Here is a 24261-nt window from a genome sequence, read left to right as displayed (position 1 = left end):
ATTCAAACCTCGTTATCTTTGCACTATTTTTCTCGATTCCTATCACTGCGCGCTACTGACAGCTGGACAACGTTTTTGTGGTGCAAATATATCACTCTTTTCAACGCATATGGTTTTGAGAAGAAAAACACTTTACTTTCGTGACCCCAGAAACTTGCCGGACTACTTTCTTCAGCATCAAAAACGATCAAAAACCGGCTGGATCTCGGCTTACAGGACGCTGTCGGGGGGTAAGTCAGTGCTGATGCACAACGTTGCTGACAGGGAACCCATCTCGTGTCTTAAAACCCGAACTATCCCTTTAAGATGTTAATGCTGTTGCAAATACGCTGCATTATACATTTTGAAAAAATTAGCAAAGACCAGATAAATAGTAATAAATGTTGCCTAGTCGGAGCCAGCTAGCTCTGAAAACGCCTACGAGGCGAACTTTGTTTATCCAATTTCTTACAGCAGTTAGATATTAGTCTGAGGAAACACCTTGAAATAAGGCAATAAGAGAAAACTGAAAGCTTGATTTTGGTGAAATAAGCCTGTTTAGGGCACAATGAATAACATCTTACCTTACTTAAGCCAGCGATCCCTACATGTTGCAGCAACTCTTTGAATCACTGTTAGATTTGACGTCTGACCTCCAGATTCGGACTTAATGTATTTCGACCGTGTATGAGGCAAGACTAAAATATGCTATTTATTTTCTTTTTTATCAATAAGTATGTTGTTTCAATAGACTCTGGGACAGTAAAAGAAAATAGTTTTAATTGTCCATTTTTTTAAAATGTTATTTAAAAATATATATATATTATCATAAAGTTAGGCTATTATTATATAAAGTTATTATTATTACAAAACTACATGGAGGTCACCATTAGTTTGACCTCAGACTTATCCGTTAAATAATAACTTACCCCTATGCACAAAACCTGCCAGACAATAATCACATTTTTCCCACTTCCATCACTCTCCTGAACTGTTTTTGTAATTGGACACCACCACCTTGGCCATAAGTTCAACTTTTACAGACTAAATCACATGCTTCTTGCACATCTCTTGCAATACATTTTGGACTCAATCTATTGGTAGGTGCCTTATGTATATTGTGGTGCTCTAGTATGCATCTTCTGACTGCATACTACTGTATGTCTAATTGTTCCAACAGCTAATGCCAGTCAAATTCCTTGTAGATATACTTGGCCAATACAAGCTCATTCTGATACTAAAACACACAAACTTGCTAGGTTTTCAAAAATATTTTTCAATAAAATATATTTCCATTTATTATAATCAAATTAAATAATCAAAGACAACAATTTCTGACTTGTGTAACAAACATTTACAAGACCATCAGAATCTAGGCCTATATGAAATGCAATATAAGCATGAGGGATGAGGATGAGAGATCTCCATGTGCTCTTTTCAGGTGTCACATTGTTGTCCTCCACCAAGTCCATCCCTTCATGGTCCTTTACATGGCCTGATTAGATGACATGGAGTTGATCAGCTGTCTGCGGTGTCCTCCCCTCAGACCAATTGTACCTTTGTTCTCGTCCTGCATGTAAAATAATGAAACTCTTGTCATTAAATGGGTAGATGTACATAAAAAATACCACTATTTCTACCACTGTAGTAAGGACTGCTCTTCTAAAAAATCTGAAATGTGCACAGGTTGTTATTAAATGTGTATGCTTCTACACCACACTCATTTATCTGTCGCACACTCTCTCACACACACCCACAAAACATGGGACACAAAGGGAGCAGACCGTGAATCTCCTCTCTCAGCCTCAGACTTGGATAATACAAGGCAGTACCATTTAACACCACACACGCTACATCCTCCTAATAATTTTACTAATGACATCATAGCAAAGTGTACCTGAGAAACTGCAACTAAGTGCCTTAATTAACCAAAAATATAAACATAATAATGTTAATGGTAGAACACGATGAAGAAAGGAAGCTGTTGTTTATCTTGACTTAAATTGATCCAGCTGAGGAAAGCACTTGTTCTTTGGAAGGAATTTCAATTTGTCTGCATGCAATATTGACACCGATCACATACCCTGTCTGTGTATAGTGTATTGTGCACACTGTGGTGGAGACTTGGGTCCATGTTGGGTCCATGTTGACTGGGCTGATTTGGTGATGAGGGGTGTCAGGCATCAGGGGAAAGGTGCTGAAGCAAGGAGCAGCAGCAGTAGCCTACAGGATCTTGAGGATGTTGAGGCGACGGGGCAGGGACCTTGAATCAGCAGACAGCTGTATCCCTCTTACTTCACCAGCCACTGACTCTTCTCTACCTACATCTAAAATAACAAAAAAGACAAAGAGGAAGCATAATATTTACTATATTGCTTTGTTTTATAATACAGACATAATTCATCACCTTAAACCATGATTCAATAAAGCATGGCACACTCACTAGAGGGCTGACAGATTGACAGATTGAAGTATAGCCTACACAACCAGTGTAGAGCTGAAGTCTGTATTGACACCACTTAATAATTCGTGATTAGCACACCACCTACAAAGTTTGACAGATAGCTAGCAAACCATATCTTCAAACTATGCTGTGTATTTCAACAGATTTATTTGGACAATACTAGGCTACTGGTAAAGTTTCTAACAACGTTGATAGAAAGACTAGCTAACTTGCAAACTGCAATTATCCGACCAGCTATTTCAGTCAAGCAGGAGGACATTCTTAAAATAGGCAAACAAGACGTTGTCTTATTTTGCTCGACAAGAAAGAAAATGCAAAACTAACAAGTTTATCAATGATTACAGATCGCTATGTTACCTGCTAAGCAGCTGTAGCACTATTAGTAAACACACACGACACAACACTACGTACTGGCTGCTTGTCTTAATAGCCGCTTTAGTGCTTCAAAAACGCAAAAATGCAAGGAAATTAAGACCATAAATGATAACAGTATGAGATGAAAAACCTTATTTACCAGAGTTGTTCCAACCGTTTTCCTTTTAGACAAGGTTAACGAACGATGTATGATGTATTCGCTGCTCCTCCAGAAGTGGCATCTCTCCGGGTAGTTAGAAACAAAATCCGTGCTGCAAATGTCTTAACAAGTCTTATCACTAAAAATGCTTATGACGTAAACGTTATAATGTTAACGTTATCAGAAAAGTTTCCAGTGAGAAAATGGGTCGCTGTATGGTGAAGATATTAAGACTTAATGCCAACGATACTCAAACACTGCCATCTGAAAGCATTAGAAAGCATTCTAGTCAAAAGTACTTTTGGTAGTAAAAATGGCGTCCATAAAACACGTGACCACCTCTGAACCAATCCTTGGCAGAACTGCTCTGAACATTCCAAACACAGTTGGCGGTACTCTCCACATATAGGGCACTAAAATAGACTACAAAAAGAGGATGTGTAGCATCATGATTAGATTAGCACATCCATAAAAGCATGCACACTGTAAAAGAGGATATGGTTAAGGCGAGACTAAAATGAGAAGTAGAAACGAGCAGACTGCTCAAAAAACTTTCTTGTGGCACATAGTCATAGTACACTCAGACTTACACCAGCAACATGGACTTCACTATCCTCATCCTTCTCACAACCTTACAAGGTAATTCCGAGGTCATGAGATATCTCATTACATTTATCTTTTTCTTGCTGTGAAATGGTCAGCTTGGGATAGCAAGGGCCTTAAGTTTTATGAAACCCTACTGTATATCCAATACAAGTATTAGAGAAATCCAGAGTAGAGCTGCTGTTTAATGACTGCATGTATGTTAGGAGGTTAAATGGCAGGATTGTGGGGCATCCAAGTGGAAAGATGGAGGTTCAGTAGGAAGAGAAGTCATGCTGAGAGAGAGAGAGAGAAAGAATGTCTGTGTGTCTGTGTGTGTGTGTGTGTGTGTGTGTGTGTGTGTGTGTGTGTGTGTGTGCGTGTGAGAGAGAGAGAGAGGGAGAGGGAGAATGTGTGTGTGTCTGTGTGTGTGTGTTTGTGTGTGAGAGAGAGGGAGAGGGAGAATGTGTGCGTGTGTGTGTGTGTGTCTGTGTGTGTGTGTGTGTGTGTGTGTGTGTGTGTGTGTGTGAGAGAGAGAGAGAGAGAGGGAGAGGGAGAATGTGTGTGTGTGTGTGTGTGTGTGTGTGTGTGAGAGAGAGAGAGAGAGAGAGAGAGAATGTATGTGTGTGTGTGTCTGTGTCTGTGTGTCTGTGTCATTTTTTTGTTAAGACTTACTGTAAATGTTCCTCCAGGCATCTTTAGCATCTCCTCAGTGGACAGAGTAACAGTGAGAAAAGGACAGACCCTCATCATCCCATGTCACTACGATGCAGCGTATAGATATAAGAAGAAGATCTTTTATGGTGATTATGGTGATTATGGTTATTATAGGGATCATAGGCGTGTTATTGTGGACAGTGGACATTTGTCTCAATCAGACAGAGTTACAATGTCAGATGACCCAGAACAAACTGTCCTCACTGTCACAATGAGGAATGTGACGGAGAGTGATCAAAGCTGGTACGGATTTAATATTGAAGGAAGCTGGCAGTATGAATACAAGGATGTCTACATATCAGTCAAAGGTAACAGCACTCACACATTTATTGTAGCTCCCTCTGTGTCATTCCATTGAGCAATCAAAAACTAACATATAATAAGATGATAATATCTCCACAATAATATAACAACACAATATTGGACATAAATGTAATGCAAATTCTTTACATCCTGTTCAGATTCTCCAGCACTCTATGTTCCTAGTCAAGTTGAGACCGGATATGTGGATGGGAGCGTCACTATAAATTGCTACCACAGTAACTATGGAGAGAAGAAATGGTGTCGGATTGATGGCGTCTGTGCCGATAGGAGTTCTGGAATAGATGGAATGCGTGTGGACATGAGTACTGATGCATATAACAGCGTGTTTAAGGTGATTATGACACGTCTACAACTGAAGCATACTGGCTGGTACTACTGCTCTGTGGGAGACCTACAGATGCCTGTGCACATCACTGTCCAACAGAAGACAACTACCCAGAGAACAATAACACAGCAGACTGCAATCAACACAACCACCACCAGGGCAACCAGCACAGGTAGACAAGTGTAATCACTCACTAGAGGTGGAATAGAACGAACTTCACAAATCACAAATATAAAAATAACGGTATACTTAGTTTTAAAAGCCATAATAAGTTACAATTGATTATTTCCTCTTATTATCTCATCCTGTCTCACCTTTTAACTTTCAGTTGATGATTTGTCTTCCACATCAATCACAAATGAGACCCATACTCAAAAGTAAGATTGTATGTTTATACCTTTTTAATGCCTCACATTCATACCTTATATAATTGTATGTGTATTTTTATTTGAACTCTTTTTACTTCATCCCGCCTCATCTCAACCTGTTCAAAGAGAAATCTTGTCCAGGAAATGGCCCATATAAACACAAATTCATATAATTATATTCATGGAAATATGACACTTCTCTCTTTCAGACTTTAACATTACAAAATGAGCACATGATAGCACCCGCAATTAATCTAGGAACTAAGCACAAAAGTTCTTGTTTTCTGAGTAAGTTCACCATCTAGGATTTCCTCCTGAAAGGATTTCTGATCTTTATTTCAGTATTGATTATGTTGGTACTCTCATACTGTGTCCAACAGTGGGTTCAGCCTGACTCTACCGCTGCGACTGTTGTGGCTGTTGATGCTGGTGGTCATCTATGGAGCACTGACTCTCATCATCAGGCGGAAAAAAAGGAGTAGGTTTATGAATAATCAACTCAAACTAGTTTGTAATAAGCAGTAAGGCTATATAAATGTAAGTGTAAAAGCATGGCTAATGAAATAAATTACACACCATGTATATGCAGGACGTGCTGCAGGCCCTGGTGAAGCTGATTGTGAGAGGAAGAGTTCAGCGGCTTTGGTGAGTGACAATGAGGAAACGTTTTGATATAATTAGACATGATAAGATGATCCACCATGGAGGAACTGAAAGATGCTGCCAATGCTCATTTTGACATCTCATACCGCTGAAGCTGAAGTTACAGGGGGTCATGCAGACTATCATTTAGACCAAGAGAAGGACAAGCAAGCTCTAAAAGCAGAGAGTCGGGGTGTCGAAGTGTCCATACCATATTCGTAACCATAGTGACCACAGGGACCAGATCTCAAATCCGACTTTGATTGATTTTTATTTCTTGAGCTCTCAGTGTTGATGTCTATTGATATTTCTTGAGCTCAGTGTTGATGTCAATTCTCTCAACAGGCTGAAGACCCTCATGGTAATAACCTCCTGCACTGTAGTCACACACTAAGAGTATTTTTTATGTATTTCTATTATAAATGATCTGAGGAGTGATTTGTTATAGTGCAGCCATTAGCATGATCTTATACCCCTCTGTCTGTGTCTGCACATGTTTACCAGTCTCTTAGATAAGTTGCAGATGTGATCTACAGAGAAGTGGCAACAAAGTGAAGCAGGTAATTTTACAAATACAATAAACCTTTATGAGATTTGTTTAATTGAAACAAAGAGTGAAATGGAATATTTCATCTTAAGAGGCCCTATTTCAAATGATGGGCACATTTTTAGTTTTAATTAATGCTAATTTAGTAAATTATATTTATATTTGCTGATTGATCATAATGTGCAAGGCATTGATGCAGAAACATTGATGTGTCAGCATAATGCTTCCATATGCCACACAATAGCTGCTACTGTTGCTATTTCATGCACGAGAACTTTGATTGCTGACATAATGTGCACTTTGCTTGCCTAAGAAATTAGGGCCCCTGATATTTTCACTGGCATTGTTTGTGACTTGAGCTTCTCATGTCTCTCCTGTAGATGGCAGCATATTGATTCCTCAGGACACAAGGATTACATATAATACAAATTTCAATGAGCTGACTTGCCATTTTGGATCTAGCTTAATCAGAAAATGATTGAAATAAATCATCATTGAACATCCAAGTTTTGTTTTTCTTTCCCAACATGTTTGAGTTGAGGGTTTATAAAACATTGTTTCACATTTATTCTAACATTCCCTTATTTTATGTCTGATTTTAGCTTGGTGGACGCTGACATTTTTAATAAAACAGTACAAAGCCTCAGTTCTTCTTCATGTGAACTAGATATTCTGCCCACCAGCTTTTTTAAATCTGTTACTCACCTTATAACAACAGACCTGCTTAGAATCATTAACACATCATTAATGACCGGCACATTTCCCAGCTCCTTGAAAACTGCTGTTTTAAAGCCCCTGTTGAAAAAGAATAACCTAGATGCCTCCATTTTAAATAACTATAGGCCCATATCCAATCTGCCAGTCATAGGTAAAATTATTGAAAAAAATGTTTTTAACCAGCTGACGGCATTTTTAACACAAACAAACTATTTTGATGACTTTCAGTCAGGCTTTCGTGCAAACCATAGCACAGAAACAGCACTAGTCAAAGTGGTCAACGACATACGCCTCAACACAGATGCTGGTAAAGCATCGGTCCTTGTGTTGTTGGACCTCAGTGCAGCGTTTGACACAGTTGATCACTACATTTTACTCAAGCGACTAGAAAACTGGGTTGGCTTCTCGGGTGCTGTTCTCAAGTGGCTAGCATCCTATCTTCAAGACAGGAGTTTTTATGTTTCAGTGGGAAATTGTACCTCAGCACCCACATCTCTACCATGTGGAGTCCCCCAAGGCTCAATTCTGGGTCCACTTCTTTTTAACCTTTACATGCTCCCACTTGGACAAATTAAAAAAAAATAATAATATCGCCTACCACAGTTATGCTGATGACACGCAAATCTACTTAGCCTTGTCGCCTAATGACTGTGCACCTCTTGACACTTTATGTACCTGCATTGAGCAAATGAATCACTGGATGTCATACAACTTCCTCCAAATAAACAAAGACAAAACTGAAATAATAATCTTTGGTAAAAAAGAGGAAAGGTATAAGATTGCCACCATCCTAGAAAATAAGAAACTGAATATAAAGGATATGGTTAGGAATCTAGGTGTCCTGATAGACAGTGATTTAAATTTTAACAGCCACATGAAAGCAATTACCAAGTCTGCATTTTACCATCTTAAAAATATTGCCAGGCTTAGGGATTTTATGTCCAAAGACGACCTTGAAAAATTAGTTCATGCTTTTTTTCTAGTAGGGTTGATTACTGCAATGGGCTGTTCACGGGTCTCCCAAAAAAGACCCTCAAACAGCTCCAAATGATACAAAATGCAGCAGCAAGAATACTTACAAAAGCAAAACGAACAGAGCACATAACCCCTAATTTAAAATCACTCCATTGGCTCCCAGTGAGTTATAGGATTGATTTTAAGGCATTACTGCTGGTTTTTAAATCACTTAATGGGATAGGGCCAAGGTATCTAATATACATGTTTCAGCGATATATACCACCCAGATCACTCAGATCACAACAAAAGTTAATTTTAAACAAACCCATTGTGAGTACTAAACATGGTGAAGCAGCACTCAGCTACTATGCTGCTCACCTCTGGAACCAACTTCCTGAAAGCATCCAGAAAGCCCCAACACTCTGTTGTTTTAAATCAAGACTTAAAGGAATACGCCACCCAAAAATTAAATTAAGCCAGTCTCGGTCACCCCCAGAGTTAGAACAGTGAAAAAAAAACGTCCGGGCATTGTCCTGCTTTGGGAGCAGCGTTTTTAGCTTTAGCTTAGCACAGTTGCTGTAAATGCTATATAAATAAATTGCCTTGCCTTGCCTTGCCTTGCCCTGATTGTTTATGTAAACAATCTTACAGTGAAAAAGATAAGAAATGCATATACATAGTCCTCCGTCTCGGCCATGTAGAGATGGTAGACCTTATGGAACCCATAATGCAGAAATTAACAAAACAATAACAATGGTACAGTCGGCCTTGTAGAGGCGGTAGACCTTATGGTGTGACGCAGTGCATAACCCGCAGTGCATACCTCCATCTTCAATGCAGAAATAACAAAACAATAGCCTAACTGGTAGGCTAGGCTATGTGACAAATGGTAATGGTAATATGGTAAAACAACAGCAACAACAACAACAGTCTCGCTAACCCCTCTCACCTGCCCCATGCCTCTACTGAAGCCCACCTGACTCTTTTCTTTTAAGTTATTTCACAGGTTTCCATAGCTGTGCTACAACTTAAGTGCACGCACACAGAACACACAGACACACACACACACACACACACACACACACACACACACACACACACACACACACACACACACACACACACACACACACACACACACACACACACACACACACACACACACACACACACACACACACACTATAGCTTTAAATGCAACTTTTCAAACACGGGGTGTATTACGTTGCTAGGCGACGCCGTGGCGCTGCTCTTGTGGCGACCGGCTGTGCTGGCATAGTGTTTTTTGTTGTATTGTTTGTGTTGTCGGTGTTTTTGACGTTTTTGTGTTCCTGCATCGTCTTCCTCTTTGTTTTTGGGTCATGCCGATATGAGATGTGCTGCTGCTCTTGGTCTCAGTGGGACACGGCAGACTTTTTGGAGTTGCATAGTGACGAGTGGGGGACGCCACTTTTGTTTTTCGTTGGATTCCATCGGGCTATAGGCTACCGCAACTTCTAAAGGCTGCTTTGGTTCCATCCGCCATGGGATCTTCCAGATGACGACCGACCTGTCGGATACACGAGTTTCTACTGGGTCGAAGAGACCTGCACGGTTGTTTGCGGCGTTCGTGCATGGGCCTGTGGAGTGGCCTATTCAGTCGGAGCTATCCTGGGCTGACGGTCGCGGAGGACGAGGGAGGCGAGGCTTCAGCGCTCCGTTGGGGCTGGATACGGATGCAGCGCTGGAGAGGCACACGGAGGACGAATCTGCCTTCATGTCAACAACTGCTGGTGCTCTACAGCCGTCATAGCCTACGAGAGATGGACCCCTCCTCCTCCCTCTCCTGGGACTAGGGGACTGGACCCACACATAGGCCTACACACACACCCTTGTTTGTCCTGTTCTCCCCTTGTCTTGTCTTGTCTTGTTTGTCTTATATGTTGTGCGTCTTATGTGTCGCTATGCCTGCATGGAGAAATTGCCCCTCGGGGATAAATAAAGTTTTTTGAATTGAATTGAATTGAATAAGGTGTTGGCAATCCCACTGAAAAGACACAGGGTGTATAAGGTGTTTGCAATGACACTGAAAAGTTTGCTACTGCTGTACTGCACTGGTGCGGCTTTGCTGCTGAAGCCACACAGATCAAAAGACAAACAAACCCTGGTGGTACCCCAGGTTGGCGCCATCATGCAAGAGAGAAGAAAAAAAAAACAGAGACGGTGGCATAAAGGCTATTCCATTTAACTTCTAACTCATGAACTGAACTGCTGAATGTTGAACAGCCATGGTAATTACATGCCTGACAATGTAAACCAAGAGATGAAGTCGTCTTTTTTCATTATCATGTAGCAGTGCAGATGTTACCCAGCTGAGACAAATGAGGAAGTGGATGCTCTTCTTGCACATTGATGCTACAAAACAAATTGATAACAGCCAGGCAGACTAGCCAAGGCAAAACAATATGGTAACCAACAGAGAGAGTCCAAAAGAGGAAGAGAGACATACACCCAGACAGATGGGCTGCCTCAGACACCCTAGATATTAAAGGACCGAGAGGGAGGAGAATACACTTCAGAGGAATATATAACTTAAGTTATGAAAACGACATAGTATCATGATTAGATTAGCATGAAAAAGACTACAAAAAGAGGGTAAAAGTATCATGATTAGATTAGCACATTCATAAAAGCGTGCATACTGTAAAAGAGGATATGGTTAAGGCGAGACTAAAAGGAGAAGTAGAAACGAGCAGACTGCTCAAAAGACTTTCTTGTGGCGTATAGTAGGCGACACTCAGACTTACACCAGCAACATGGACTTCATTATCCTCATCCTTCTCACAAGCTTTCAAGGTAATTATGAGGTCATTATGAGATGTGCCATTGTATTTATAGTTTTTAGTTTGTTGTGAAATAGTCAGTTGGAATAGTAAGGACCTTTGGTTCCATGAAGCCTTATATATCCAATGGAGATATGATATCAGAGAAAGGGGTTTCTGCCTGCAGATTGTCTTACTCTTATGAGATATGCCAATTGCATTAATCTGATGTCTGTTGTGAAATGGTCAGTTTGGAATATTAAGGACCTTTTGCTATATGAAGGAGGTTGGTCGTTCAGGAAGCAAATAACTCATGCTGACTCAAAATGTACTGTTATCAAGATTGTGTATGTCTACATATGTCTGTGTCTGTGTCTGTGTCTGTGCATGCGTGCGTGTGTTTGTGTGTGTGTGTATGGGTGTGTGTGTGTGCATGCACGCGAATGTGTATAATAGTTTTTTTGTCCTAACTCCTCCAGGCATCAGCAGCATCTCCTCAGTGAGCAAAGTATCAGTGGGAAAAGGACAGACCCTCATCATCCCATATTACTACGGTGCAGCATATAGAAATTATAACATAGTATTTTATGGTTATTATCATTTGTATGGTTGGAGTGTTATTGTTAGCAGTCAATATTGGAGGTCTGGGAGAGTCTCACTATCTTACCCAAACCAAAGCATCTTCACTGTCACAATTAGACGCATGACAAAGAGTGATGCACGCTGGTACCGATGTGAGATCAAAGACAACTGGCAGAATAAATACAAGGATGTCGACATATCAGTCGAAGGTAAGCACTCACACATTTATTGTAGCTCCCTCTCTGCTATTGAACAATCATAATATTACCACTGCACATGTAGTGATTTTTTCAACTAAATGCCATGCCATGAATTACACAAATGCATTAAATCCTGTTCAGATTCTCCAGCACTCTATGTTCATAGTCAAGATGAGACCGGATATGAGGATGGGAGCGTCACAATAAATTGCTACTACAAGACCAATGGATGGAAGAAATGGTGTCGGATTGATGGCATCTGTGCCGATTGGAGTTATAGATATATAGATGGAGAGCGTGTGGACATGAGTACTGATGCAGATAAAGGAGTGTTTACCGTGATTATGACACATCTACAACTGAAGCACACTGGCTGGTACTACTGCTCTGTGGGAGACCTACAGATGCCTGTGCACATCACTGTCCAACAGAAGACAACTACCCAGAGAACAATAACACAGCAGCCTGCAATCAACACAACCACCACCAGGGCAACCAGCACAGGTAGACAAGTTTAATCACTCACTAGAGGTGGAATGGAACAATCTTTATTCACAATAGTATACTTATAAATAAATAAACTTATAATTAAATAAGCCATAATAAGATACAATTGATTATATCTTCTTATTTTTTCATCCTGTCTTGCCTTTCAGTTGATGATTTGTCTTCCACATCAACCACAAATGAGACCCATACTCAAAAGTAAGATAGCATATTATACCTTTCTACAGTAATGCCTCACATATACAGTACCTTCTAGAACCTTTTTTATTTTAGCTCTTTTTACTTCATCCGGCCTCGTCTCAACCTGTTCAAAGAGAAATGATCATCCAGAAAATGCCAATATAAAAACATATTTTCATATTTTGGTTGATTGTGTTTAGAGATATGACACCTCTCAGACTTTAACGTTTCAAAATGACACACTTGACACCAGCTGCAGTTAATCAAGGAACAGAAGACTGTGTTTTCAGTGATATTTTAATCACCATCTAGAATTTCCAGTGGGGATTTCTGACCTCTTCAGTATTGATTATGTTGGTGTGTTCCACAGTGGGTTCAGCCTGACTCTGCTGCTGGGGCTGCTGGGGCTGATGCTGCTGGTGGTCATCTGTGGAGCACTGACTCTACTCAGCCTGAAAAAACATAGTAGGTTATTTCAACTCGAACACAGTTTGTATGAAGCAGTAAGGCTATATAGTAAGTAATTAAGCCCTTTATTGTCATTGAAACAAGTACAACGAAATTGTACACCAGCCTGAACAGGGAGGTGGGCAGAGAAACATAGCCTACAGCATAACATGAGGATAGGGACTCGGGAAGAGGGAAAAAAAGGCAACCCTCAGACTATGCTCCTGTGTAGAGTATAGTGGGGCAGGAAAAAAACCCTCAGCATAAGCACATAATCATCACACATTACAACATAAAAACATTATTACATTACATGAATAAATGTAAGTGTAAATGTATGTGTAATGACATTAAATGACACGCCATGTATGTGCAGGACGTGCTGCAGGCCCTGATGTTGACGCTGTTTTTGAGAGAAAGAGTTCAGCAGCTTTGGTGAGTGACAATGAGGAAACGTGTTGATATAATTAGACATGATAAGATGATCCACTAAGGAGGAACTGAAAGGGCTAATGCTTATTTTGAAATCTCACACCGCTGACGCTGAAGTTACAGGGGGTCATGCAGACTATCATTTAGACCAAGAGAAGGACAAGCGAACTCTAAGACAGCAGAGAGTCAGGGTGTCGAGGCGACAAAATGTCAAAGACTTGGTCTGTCGGGTGGCATCAGTTTTTATTTCAGCCTTTCATAATAGCAGCAGTTGTGCATTTCGTGCTAACCGAACCAGGATGCTAATGTGATTAAATATGGAAATACATTATTTACACATGTGCATATGCACACACTGTGACTGCATGCAAAACTAAATGGGTAAATAAACAGGAGAAAGTGAAGAGTTGTCTGAGCTGTGCTGTTATTTTGTATGATTACAGCAATAGTTCCAGCACCTCTCCATCCCTCCAGTTGTTTTATTTACTCCTCTCCTTTACTCATACATTCAAGTAGCCTAGAAATCTAGACGCCCCTAGCGGCAGCAAATGTAATTTGGCTGGCGGGGCAGTCTAGGCACGATCCAAAGAGCTTAGGAGCTGAGAGCTAGAAAATCAAGACAACAATTTAAAACTCTTTTTTTTTGGTTTGGACACCATATCTTTCATTCATACAATGAAAAGTTAAATAATGGATATATGACTGAGCACTATTGTCTTTTGTTCTTATTTTGTTTCAGCAAAATTCCCAGGAGGACCCTGATGTCACTTATAGCATGATAACTATGACAAAAAATGCAGTATGTCTCAATCTTTTCCCCCTCTCTCTCTGTTTCTCTCTGTCTCTCTTTCTTTCACACAAAAGCACACACACACACATACACACTCTTATCACTGTTATACCCTCACACAAATGCATCCACAACAGTTTACTGTACAGCAAGTGATCGCAACTAAATTGGTAATTATTACTGATCTCATTTGCCACAGGACATAGAAGACCATTAGTGGAGAACACATTTTTAAGATTTCTTGAGCTCTAACTGTTGATGTCTACTCTCTCAACAGGCTGATGACACCCACGATGATGTCACCTACAGCACTGTAGCTGCACACAGTAGAGGCCTGAGAAAAGTATATATTTATGTATATACTGTATATATATATATATTGTTTTTCTATGCTAAAATGATGAGTGATTTGTTATAGTGCAGCCAGTAACATGAGCTTATACCCTTCTGTCTACACATGTGTACCTGTTTATAGTCCCTTAGATACCAAGTTGCAGATGTCATCTACAGTGAAGTGGCAACAAAGTGAAGCAGGTAATTTTACAAATCCAATAAACCCTTTATGAGATTTGAAACAAAGTGGGAAATGAAATGTTTTATATTAAGAGGACCTAATTCAAAGTATGGGAAAAGTCTTAGTTTTAATTGGCTAATTTAATCAAATATATTTGTTGATTTGACCATAATGGGCAAGACATTGATTCTGAAACAACGATGTGTCAGTGTAATGCTTCCATATGCCACACAATAGCTGCTAGCTATGTCATGCACGAGAGCTTTGCTTGCTGACATAATGTGCACTTTGCTTGTCTAAATTAGGGTCCCTGATATAACATTGTCACTGGCATAGTTTGTGACCTGAGCTTCTCATGTCTTTCCTGTAGATGGCAGCATATTGATTCCTCAGGACACAAGGATTGCTGTAATAAAAATTCAATGAGCTGACTTGTCATTTTGGATCTAGCTGAATCAGAAAATGATTGAAATAAATCAAATCGTTGGACATCCTAGTTGTGTTTTTTTTCCAGAATTCTTGAGTTGAGTATAAAACATTGTTTTCATACTTATGCTAAACATGCCCCGTTGAAAAGATAGACAATACATCAATAGACAAACATGTATATATACATACATGTAGGACATAAAACACTTTAAGCATCAACCAAACAAACAAGAGATATAGCCACAAATGACAGTCAAGCATGACAAAAGACCAGGCATACATATATTACAAGAGGCTACAGCAATAACAAATGTTTTATTATACTATAAGAACATGTCACTTCTTTGGGAAATTAGCTTATTAAATTAGGTTAATTGTAGTCTGCAGTGTAGGTTGGCGGTCTATACATTTTGACCTCTTACTGTAATAAAGGACATCCTTATATTTTGAGAGAATAATCTGAAGCTTGCTGCATACCTTTCCAAATCCCTTTCTGATTCAAAGCCTACTAGCCCACTGCTAGAGAAAGCTGTCAGCTCAGGTTGCAGCTACAGGGATATAGTATAGGGATACTGTAAGATTTTCTGTAAGATTACACAATACATTTTGTATGAACAAGGGCAATTCAATATTCAAAATAAATAAAGATGACATACTGTATATTGATAACAAAATCTTGTTCCATGTGCCCTTTTTTGAATATATATGTGTGTGTGTGTGTGTGTGTGTGTGTGTGTGTGTGTGTGTGTGTGTGTGTGTGTGTGTGTGTGTGTGTGTGTCTGTGTGTCTGTCTCTCTGTCTGTTTGTGTGTGAATGTGTGTGAATGTGTGTGTGTGTGTGTGTGTGTGTGTGTGTGTGTGTGTGTGTGGGTTTACAAAATGGTGCTTGTTGACTCACATTCACTCCCTTCATGCCTTGTTTACATACAGGGGCCACCCAGTAGTTTCAGGGCTGCTCAAAAGTATCTACCACTCTAGTACGAAGCCCTTTAAAACGACTCCCAAGTTCCTGCATTGGAAACAGCCAAGTGTGTGTGTGTACATTATATGTGTGTGTGTGTGTGTGTGTGTGTGTGCGTGTGCGTGTGCGTGTGCGTGTGCGTGTGCGTGTGCGTGTGCGTGTGTGAACCCTGCTTGTGCTTTGTCTGTTAATCCATCAGACTGTAGATCGGGGAGTTGTAGCGCCCCCAACTGGTGGAATTTCACAGATCATGGTGTGCATCCAGAAGTTGTCATGGTGATCTCATATGTAAAATGTAGTGCAATTCAGGAGATCTCATCACAAGATACAGGTGAAATGCATTTTTGCATTTAAATCACTAGGTGTCGCTGCTGCTACACCACATACAAGTCTTGATGGGCTGGGTTACAGCGGGCCTTCAAAGCCACAAAAATGTGCCCTCGTGATTCAGTATCCCTTGAATAGGTGCACAGTGAAAAAAAAAGGTTGGCATTACCTGTGGCCCAGTTATGCGTTGATAATGTAGGTGTGTGGGCATGTGCCAGTCATGTCCTGATACAGTGTAGGTGTGCCGGTCGGAATGTTCATGGAATTTAGAACAATATTTGGCGTATTTTTTATTGAACAATGACTAGTTAGGATTTTTTTTTTGTTTTGTTCGGTAAACAGTAAATAAGGGAGGATAAGGGAGTGATACAGTAAGGGAGGATTATGGCTTGGTCATATGTGACCCTGGTTATACAGCTCTGGATTCTGAAAACCACAGGTCAAGGTAAGCAGCCAAAGTATACAAATATAACAATTTGTTTGCCCGATATGTTTTTTACTCTCCATTTATTTCTATATTCACTATTTATTTCTACTAAATCCTTATCATCTTTGGTAAATGGTTACTTGCTTTATTTTTACTTGCTTTCAGATAGTTTCAGTTAATGTATTTTACAAATATTATGACTGAAAATAGCATTTAACTCTATGCACAGTTATATCGACAGAATCTTCAACACATATTGTGTAGATAAAAATAGTCTAGGCTTTCCTGTGCACCTTTGAACCTATGCTTTGAACTCTGAACTAAACAGGGTTTATAAGTCAACTATTTACCTCTATTGGTCAGAGTCAGCATGAGACTAGTAAGCACGGAGCCCGCAAAGAGTCAGGGTGGAGATTTACTGAGAGAAATACTTTTGCGTTTCCTCACATTGATGTGAGATCAACATGGCAACTTCTTAAGCTTTTGAATGCAAGAGAGCATTGCAATAGGCTGCCTAAGGATACAAGGAAGGGAGCATGGCAATAGCTATATGAATACATAAGAACATCACAATATGCCTATGAACACAAGATAACATCGCAATAGGCCTATAATACAAGATAACATTGCAAAAGTCTTATAATACAAGAGAACATCGCAATAGGCTTATATAATACAACAAGATAACATCGCAGAAGGCCTCAGAATACATGAGAACTTCACAATAGGCTTACATTCATTACATATGAATACAAGAGAGCAATGTCTATTCATTTATTTCTCTCTGAATGTCCACTACCAAAGTAGCCTGTATGTGTGGGCGAATGCATGTATTCTTTGTGTGAAGTGCATACTGTATGTGTTAGTGTGTGTGTGTGTGTGTGTGTGTTTGTGCTTTTCTGTGTAAATTGGTCTCAATATTCAATGTTGCACAAAACTGGCTAGTGCATGATGTGTTAATAACCTTCAACCTACCCCAACCCTCATCAGCCAAATTTAGCTGGCTGTATTGGCCTAGTGCTTTGGTTTATGCTTGGGTAAAATGCATCATGTTTTGCCTCAGAGACTACAGTTTAAACTAATATGAGGCATGTGGTTCTATGTACAGTAAAAGTACAAAACAATAGTTGCTGAAACATTTAATCTTCTTACTGTACTGAATGTCAACATTTCATAACATTATAGGCTTAAAGATCACCATGTGGGATAGTGGTGCAATTTTGTAAACGCTGAGGTGATCATATGTCTAATATATACATACAGTATATATACTGTATGTATACACACACACATATTATACATATTCTTCCTGAACAAGGGAGTTTTTCCTTGCCCCTGGGTGTCCATTGGTTCTCCCCTACCCCTCTTTTTTTGTTTTGTTTTGTAATTATTTATTTTTCTTTTCAATTTATTTCTGTAGTTTAATGGACACTTGAGCACAAGGAATTGTATTACTTATAAATTACTTTAATGAGTACATGACAATAAACTTTGAACTTTGAACTTTGATATACAGTATTATTCCTGCTTTGTGGAAATGGTGGTGTCCCATGTTACAACCATTCCAGGTCTCCCCCTACGTTCTGAAGTTTGTTTTATTTTCATTTCCATATCATATGCCAGACACTTGTAAGTCAGCTGTAAGGAGGTGGAAAAGCTACATCAATCACAGTTTTTCAAGGTGCATATCAAAGATCCTTAATTATTGATTAATTATAGGCCCTGTTTACGCGTATCTAGATATTTGAACAAACGCATACATTTGTATGCGTTTGGGCCTTTCGTTTACACGTAGACGGAGTTCTAACCCCCCCCAAACGGATATCTTTACAAACGCACTCCAAAGTGAAGATGTATCAAAACGATGACGCGTTCGATTGTGTCGTGTGTCAATTCCATTTCACGTGTGTGCAGCATCATGCTACACACCAGCCTGATATAGTGCGATTCATTTTTAAATATTTCGCATACTATTTTGTGTTGTTTATATGTTGCCAAGCAAGTCTCACCCTCTCTGGTGCATATATTTACACTAACACATGAAGGTCTCCTATATATTTGTTTTGACCTCCAGACTGTCAGTGATTTGTGTGAATGAAAAATGACAACATAGTCACCTGTTGAGCATCATAAGAGCTGGATATAGTAATGGATGGAGTGTGGTCTCTTGACTGGTAGCTGTTGAGCATCATAAGAGCTGCATTACATGGATGAAATGCGGTCTCTTGACTGGTAGCTCAATTACCATCACTGTTTCTCTAAACTGGAGATTGTGTTCTCCCCTCTAGATACTCAAGTCACCTGCATCATCTCTGAGCGTTGCATCCTTCCTTGTTCCATTGAACCCCATGGTGGTATTGAGGTGATCCACTGGTACCACACTAAAAACAGTGATAATCCTGTTCATAGTTATTATCACGGAAAGGACCAACTAAAACTCCAGGACAAAGCGTATAGTGGAAGGACATCTTTATTTACAGACAAGATATCTTCTGGGAATGTTTCACTCTCGTTAACTGGCGTGAAGACACAAGATGAGGGCAGGTACAAATGCTACACCAGCACCAAAAACGGGAATGACGAGCAATTTGTAAAAGTGGTCGTGGAAGGTATGTCCCTTTTCCTACATATATCTATACTATACATTACATTTATATATATAATCACACATATTTACAAATGATATGTTTTCTAGGTTTTAGATTCATGACTGGCTGATAAAAGTCAGTGTATGCGTTGTCTCCATGTTTAAGTATAAACATTTCTTCCAGGTTCATTCAAGTCAGTGGATATAACAGTGGTCAGTGACAAACTCACATGCAGCTCTGAGGGCCTCTATCCGGCTCCCACCCTCACCTGGTCTACTGACCCGCCCTCACCGATACAACCAGAGAAGGCACCTGAGACCCAGCAAAATGCCCAGGGCTTGTTCTCGATAGCGAGCAGTGTGCAGAAGACGTCCGACAGCACTTATATCTGCACTGTAACAGCAGGGCACATCACACGGACATCATCACTGAAACAGCAGAGTATGTGTGTGTCAGTTTGGTTGATTTCGTATCCAGACCAAAGTAATACCAGCCACCACTGTATGTATGTTGCTTTGATAAAGAATGTAGAGCCAGCACATGATAACAGAGACTACTGTATTTTCCTTTTGTAGTCATGTAAAAAGAAGGAACAGTCAGTGTTTTTTAGCGAGAAGCTTTCCTTCACTAACGCTTCCTGAAGGACACTATAACCTGATTATTTAGTGACTGTGTGGAATGGCCTTTAGAGCCAGTTAGATTTGCCCATTCTTTATCAACTCAAGAACAACAGCTGCACTTCCCCAAACACATTTGTGTAAATGTATCCATCTCTCACCATAAATCCCAATATCTCTATCTCAGTATCTCATGTCTCTATCCAATTTGTCCCTATATGATTTTACACACATGTACTGTATATTCTGATAGTTAGATGTGGTGACTTGGGGTGAGAGGAGATGTTTACTGATTTGAGATTTGTGATTTACCACAGGCCTCAGTGCTAAGGGAGGTGAGGCACTGGTCATTCCCTGCAGTGTCCCAGGGCCAAACACAAACCTCAAGGACTTCACACTCACCTGGCTCTTCAATAAGGACACAGTACTCACCTTTGACGGTCAGGTTCAAATGTCCAAAACATGGCGACACGATGTGAAGTATGCACCCCAAGAAACAACAATTAAACTCCTCAAACCCTTGAGTGGGACATTCAGCTGTGAAGTAGTTACGACCGAGTTCAGACACTTTGAACAAACAGAAGTCCTTCTGCAGTCTGGAAGAGGTAAAAACAGCAGCCATCAGGTCTCCAGTGTGTGCTGATATCCACTCAAACTTAAATCAGAACAGGGTGTGCGCTGTGGTTGTTATAGTTGGTCAGATGAATACTATAATGAATACTTTTGATGGTAGACTAACTTGTATCGGGACAAGCCTACTATGAAGAACCAGCCTTGTAACTTCACTTCACCCCAACCAAGAGAATCACACACTGATATTAAACAATTGTACAATACCATTTGTATAAAATCATGTCATTTTACCTTTACTTGACTCAAAGTAACACCTTGTCAAATATTACTCTAATACAAATGAAATTGGCCATGTCCACATTTTACTTGAGTTAAAGTACTTGCTTTTGAAATAAGTATTTAGACCTTTAGTTCCTTGCACCCAGCATCAACATTTTGCTGACTTTCACAACTTAAAACTAAAACTCACAACTGTTAAAAGGGATACAATAATTCATATACAGTATATTCATTCTCTGTTAAAAAAAATCTACCAACATTTACTTTTTTTTTAAAAGTATATTTTTTGGCCTTTTATGCCTTTAAACAAATGAGACAGTATAGAGACAGACAGGAGGTGAGTGGGAGAGAGTGTTGGGGTGGGATCTGGAAAGGACGACAGGGCGGTGCCAAATCCACTAACATTGTCACCGCCGAATACAAAAGAGGATAGTAATCTGGAACTAACATTACCACGGAAAAAATAAACTTCTAATCTATTCTATTGCATTATTGCATTTTTTAAATAAAAAAAAAAAACACTTGTGATAGCTGGCATAATCAATATTTTTCTTTCAGGCTCTGGAGGTACTCACCCAGCTGCAATAGCTGTACCTGTGGCTGTGGTCATAGTTGGCCTTGTAATAGTAGGCATAGTTGTTCTACAATGCAAAAGAAAAGGTGAAGGTGAGGTTTGCTGTTGTGCTTGTATTATTATTATTATTGTACTATCACAATTTATGTAATTTAGCACATTATAGGGGCAGAGGTTTTCATAGCAATCGGCATAATTACTTTAGTTGTCCTAATACGCAGAAGATGTGCTTGTATTACTATTATGATATTACATTATTATCTATGTATGTATTATTTATCTAATTTAACATATTATATGGGGCAGAGATTTTCTCAATATTTGAGCCAAGGATTGAGTTATGCACTGTAAGGAAAATGGCACACTGCTACAATTGTTGAAAGACCAGTTTATAATTCAACAAAATGCATTGACTTTGTACAGTTAAACCCTTCAATGGGTTTACAAAAACAATACTACTAGTAAACACCCAGTTTAGTCACTGAACACTTCAGGCCTTAATCGCAGAGGGCCAGGTCTAACCTAGAACAGTGTGCCAGCAACATTAAAACATGAATTTGTTATTTGTATGCATACTTTTTTCTCTTCTTGTTTTGTCATAGCTTTTGTTGTACTGACTTAGTTTGTGGTATCTTACAGCTAAGCAGAAATCTGAAACAGACAAGAAAGATCACGAGTCACAACGCCTGAACAACAGCAATCAATCTTAGAATAAAAGGAAATAGCAAGCAAATCACGTGATTCTTCCAGAACAAACCAGAGGAAGAGGTGAGCACCATCAAGAGAGGGGGATCTGAGGGAAACAGCATACTACTGTATGTCTGAGCAGAAGACTATATGATGTTTCTATTGTTTGATCATTTTATTTTTTTATAATGCTGCACATTGTTGTGTGGAACAAAATGAAGGATTGAACAAAGTGTCTGAGCTGTACAAAAAAAAAAAAAGTGATTGTAAAGTTATTGTATGGGGATGAGGATAGTGATCATCATGTGAAATCACAACACTTAGCAGGTCTGGCTATCACTACGCTGCATTCTAGCAGGAGGTAACTTGAGTCTCATACTGCAGAGTTTTATTAGACTCGAAACTGAGAGGCAGCAACATACCAAACAGGTGACTCAGGAAGCTGCACCAAGAGCAAAGCTGCATTTTTGTTGTTTTTGATGTGCCATTAAATGATTGTGAATGACAACCAATGAGCTTTATACATGTTTTGTGTGTCTACTGTACATGTATTTTCTAAATGCTGCTGTGGTTTTTTTCGACAATGCTCTGTGTTTTCTGGGTTAAGAGATACTTTGTGAGCGCTTGTGTTATCAGATAACTTTGGCATGTTGCTGAGCCTGTTCCATTCAGAGAGGACACAAATATCTTAGTGTGTGTCATTACAAAAAAATCTTTGCTGTGTGGTGGTCAGAAGGGCACTATTTCTAACATACGTGCATCGCCCTCTCATGGTCAGATCTAAAACTGCCTGAAATGTGAAAATGTGCTCTAATGTTAAAACCCTATAAATCCTTGCAATGTAACTTGTCAATAGGCAGCTTGAACTATAAAAGGAGGGTTAGAGATTAAAATAAATAGTTCATAACAGAAGTTAGTGGTTGAAGTGTTGACTGTGAGCTCCACTGTATTATGTATAAAGTACATTGTGTGGATTACTGGGCAGCTTCATGATGTAATTTTAATCAATATAATTTGTAAAATGTGATATGACCATTCTCTGGAATGAACAATAAATTGATTACACATTTTTATTGATTGTTCTGTTGGTTCCTCTTCTCTTACCACCCACAATATACACTGTATGATCTTATGTTAGCTGTCCTGTTTTCTTAAACAGGAAACAGTTGTACTCAGTTCTTCTTCCAAAAAAAAGTAATCGCCCCACATTTTGGTCAAGACACCCTTCTTCAGTATGAGTATGGAGATTTTTCTGTTAGGCCTAGGCCTATTGAGTGTATTACTTAAAAGCTTTCAAATAATTTCAGTTAGTTTCTTTCCTTTAAAGGGATAATCCGGAGTGAAGTGCACTTTAGATAAATTTTTCGGACTATTGGGAGTACATACGTTGAGTTGACACCAAAATTATGTCATTCGGATGTATTTTGAGAAAGTTCAAGTTCACCGTTTTTAGCCAAAACTCGTTAGCCTGGAAGTGATGCGGGCATGTCCTTTCGCCGCTACAAAACGCTCTTTCTATACCTCTTTTACTGTTCCAAACAACACTACACTTACGTGGTAATGAGTAGAGGGTCCCTAAAGCCAAACCGAAGTATCCCCACGTCTTTATGTGGTCGGATAGAGAGTCCAGAATGAATTTAATCGAGTCAGTACCTTTCCGGAAATGTCGCTGCTGCAGCTGGCAACACTTTAGCAACACTTAATTAATATTTCCGGAAAGGTACGGACTCGATTAAATTCATTCTGGACTCTCTATCCGACCACATAAAGACGTGGGGATACTTTGGTTTGGCTCTAGGGATCCTCTACTCACTACCACGTAAGTGTATAGTGTTGTTTGGAACAGTAGAAGAGGTATAAAAATAGCGTTTTGTAGTGGCGAAAGGACATGCCCGCGTCACTTCCAGGCTAACGAGTTTTGGCTAAAAACGGTGCGAGCTCGAACTTTCTGAAAATACATCAGAATGACATGATTTTGGTGTCAACTCAACGTATGTAGCCTAAAAGTCCGAAAAATTTATCTAAAGTGCATTTCACTCCGGATTATCCCTTTAATGGCTAAAAACAAATATACGTTTTATTGACAACGTGTTGGGGGATCTTGCCTGACCAGACAACAATATGGGGGGTGGTATATATTTATATAAAATGAATATATAAATATATACAAAATGTAAGTACATGTGGTGATAAAAAAGCCCCGCTTAGTCT

The 24261-nt window shown here is 39.5% G+C and overlaps 2 protein-coding genes and 1 long non-coding RNA gene across 4 annotated transcripts; 2 read left to right on the top strand and 1 right to left on the bottom strand.

The window, feature by feature from the left end:
• Positions 1–1249: 1249 nt before the first annotated feature.
• Positions 1250–3337, bottom strand: LOC134066056 (uncharacterized). The gene is made up of 3 exons (XR_009936362.1): positions 2958–3337; positions 2063–2306; positions 1250–1549 (listed from the first exon to the last, which is right to left on the bottom strand). It is a non-coding gene; the product is annotated as an uncharacterized LOC134066056 (long non-coding RNA).
• Positions 3338–4279: 942 nt separating this feature from the next.
• Positions 4280–15083, top strand: LOC134066508 (uncharacterized). The gene is made up of 16 exons (XM_062521868.1): positions 4280–4564; positions 4718–5077; positions 5234–5282; positions 5654–5751; positions 5863–5918; positions 9674–9908; positions 11417–11540; positions 11637–11728; positions 11861–12223; positions 12376–12424; positions 12750–12871; positions 13230–13288; positions 14025–14084; positions 14353–14418; positions 14551–14609; positions 14960–15083. The coding sequence occupies exons 1-15, from the start codon at positions 4429–4431 to the stop codon at positions 14602–14604; spliced, it is 1923 nt and encodes a 640-aa protein (XP_062377852.1). The 5' UTR covers positions 4280–4428; the 3' UTR covers positions 14605–14609; positions 14960–15083.
• Positions 15084–16508: 1425 nt separating this feature from the next.
• On the top strand, positions 16509–23127 carry LOC134066096 (V-set domain-containing T-cell activation inhibitor 1-like). Of its 2 annotated transcripts, none has more exons than XM_062521299.1 (6): positions 16509–16750; positions 19021–19341; positions 19504–19761; positions 20255–20542; positions 21348–21449; positions 22003–23127. In XM_062521299.1, exons 1-6 carry the CDS (start codon positions 16690–16692, stop codon positions 22071–22073), a joined length of 1101 nt encoding a protein of 366 aa, XP_062377283.1. In that variant the 5' UTR covers positions 16509–16689; the 3' UTR covers positions 22074–23127. The 2 variants fall into 2 exon arrangements, with proteins under 2 accessions (XP_062377283.1, XP_062377282.1); XM_062521298.1 differs by having other exon boundaries at positions 16511–16750; positions 21348–21455.
• The last annotated feature ends 1134 nt before the right edge of the window (positions 23128–24261 follow it).

Source organism: Sardina pilchardus, chromosome 19 (assembly GCF_963854185.1).
Source record: "Sardina pilchardus chromosome 19, fSarPil1.1, whole genome shotgun sequence".
In the NCBI taxonomy this organism is placed as follows: Eukaryota; Metazoa; Chordata; class Actinopteri; order Clupeiformes; family Clupeidae; genus Sardina; species Sardina pilchardus.
This window is presented reverse-complemented; position numbering and strand designations above follow the sequence as displayed.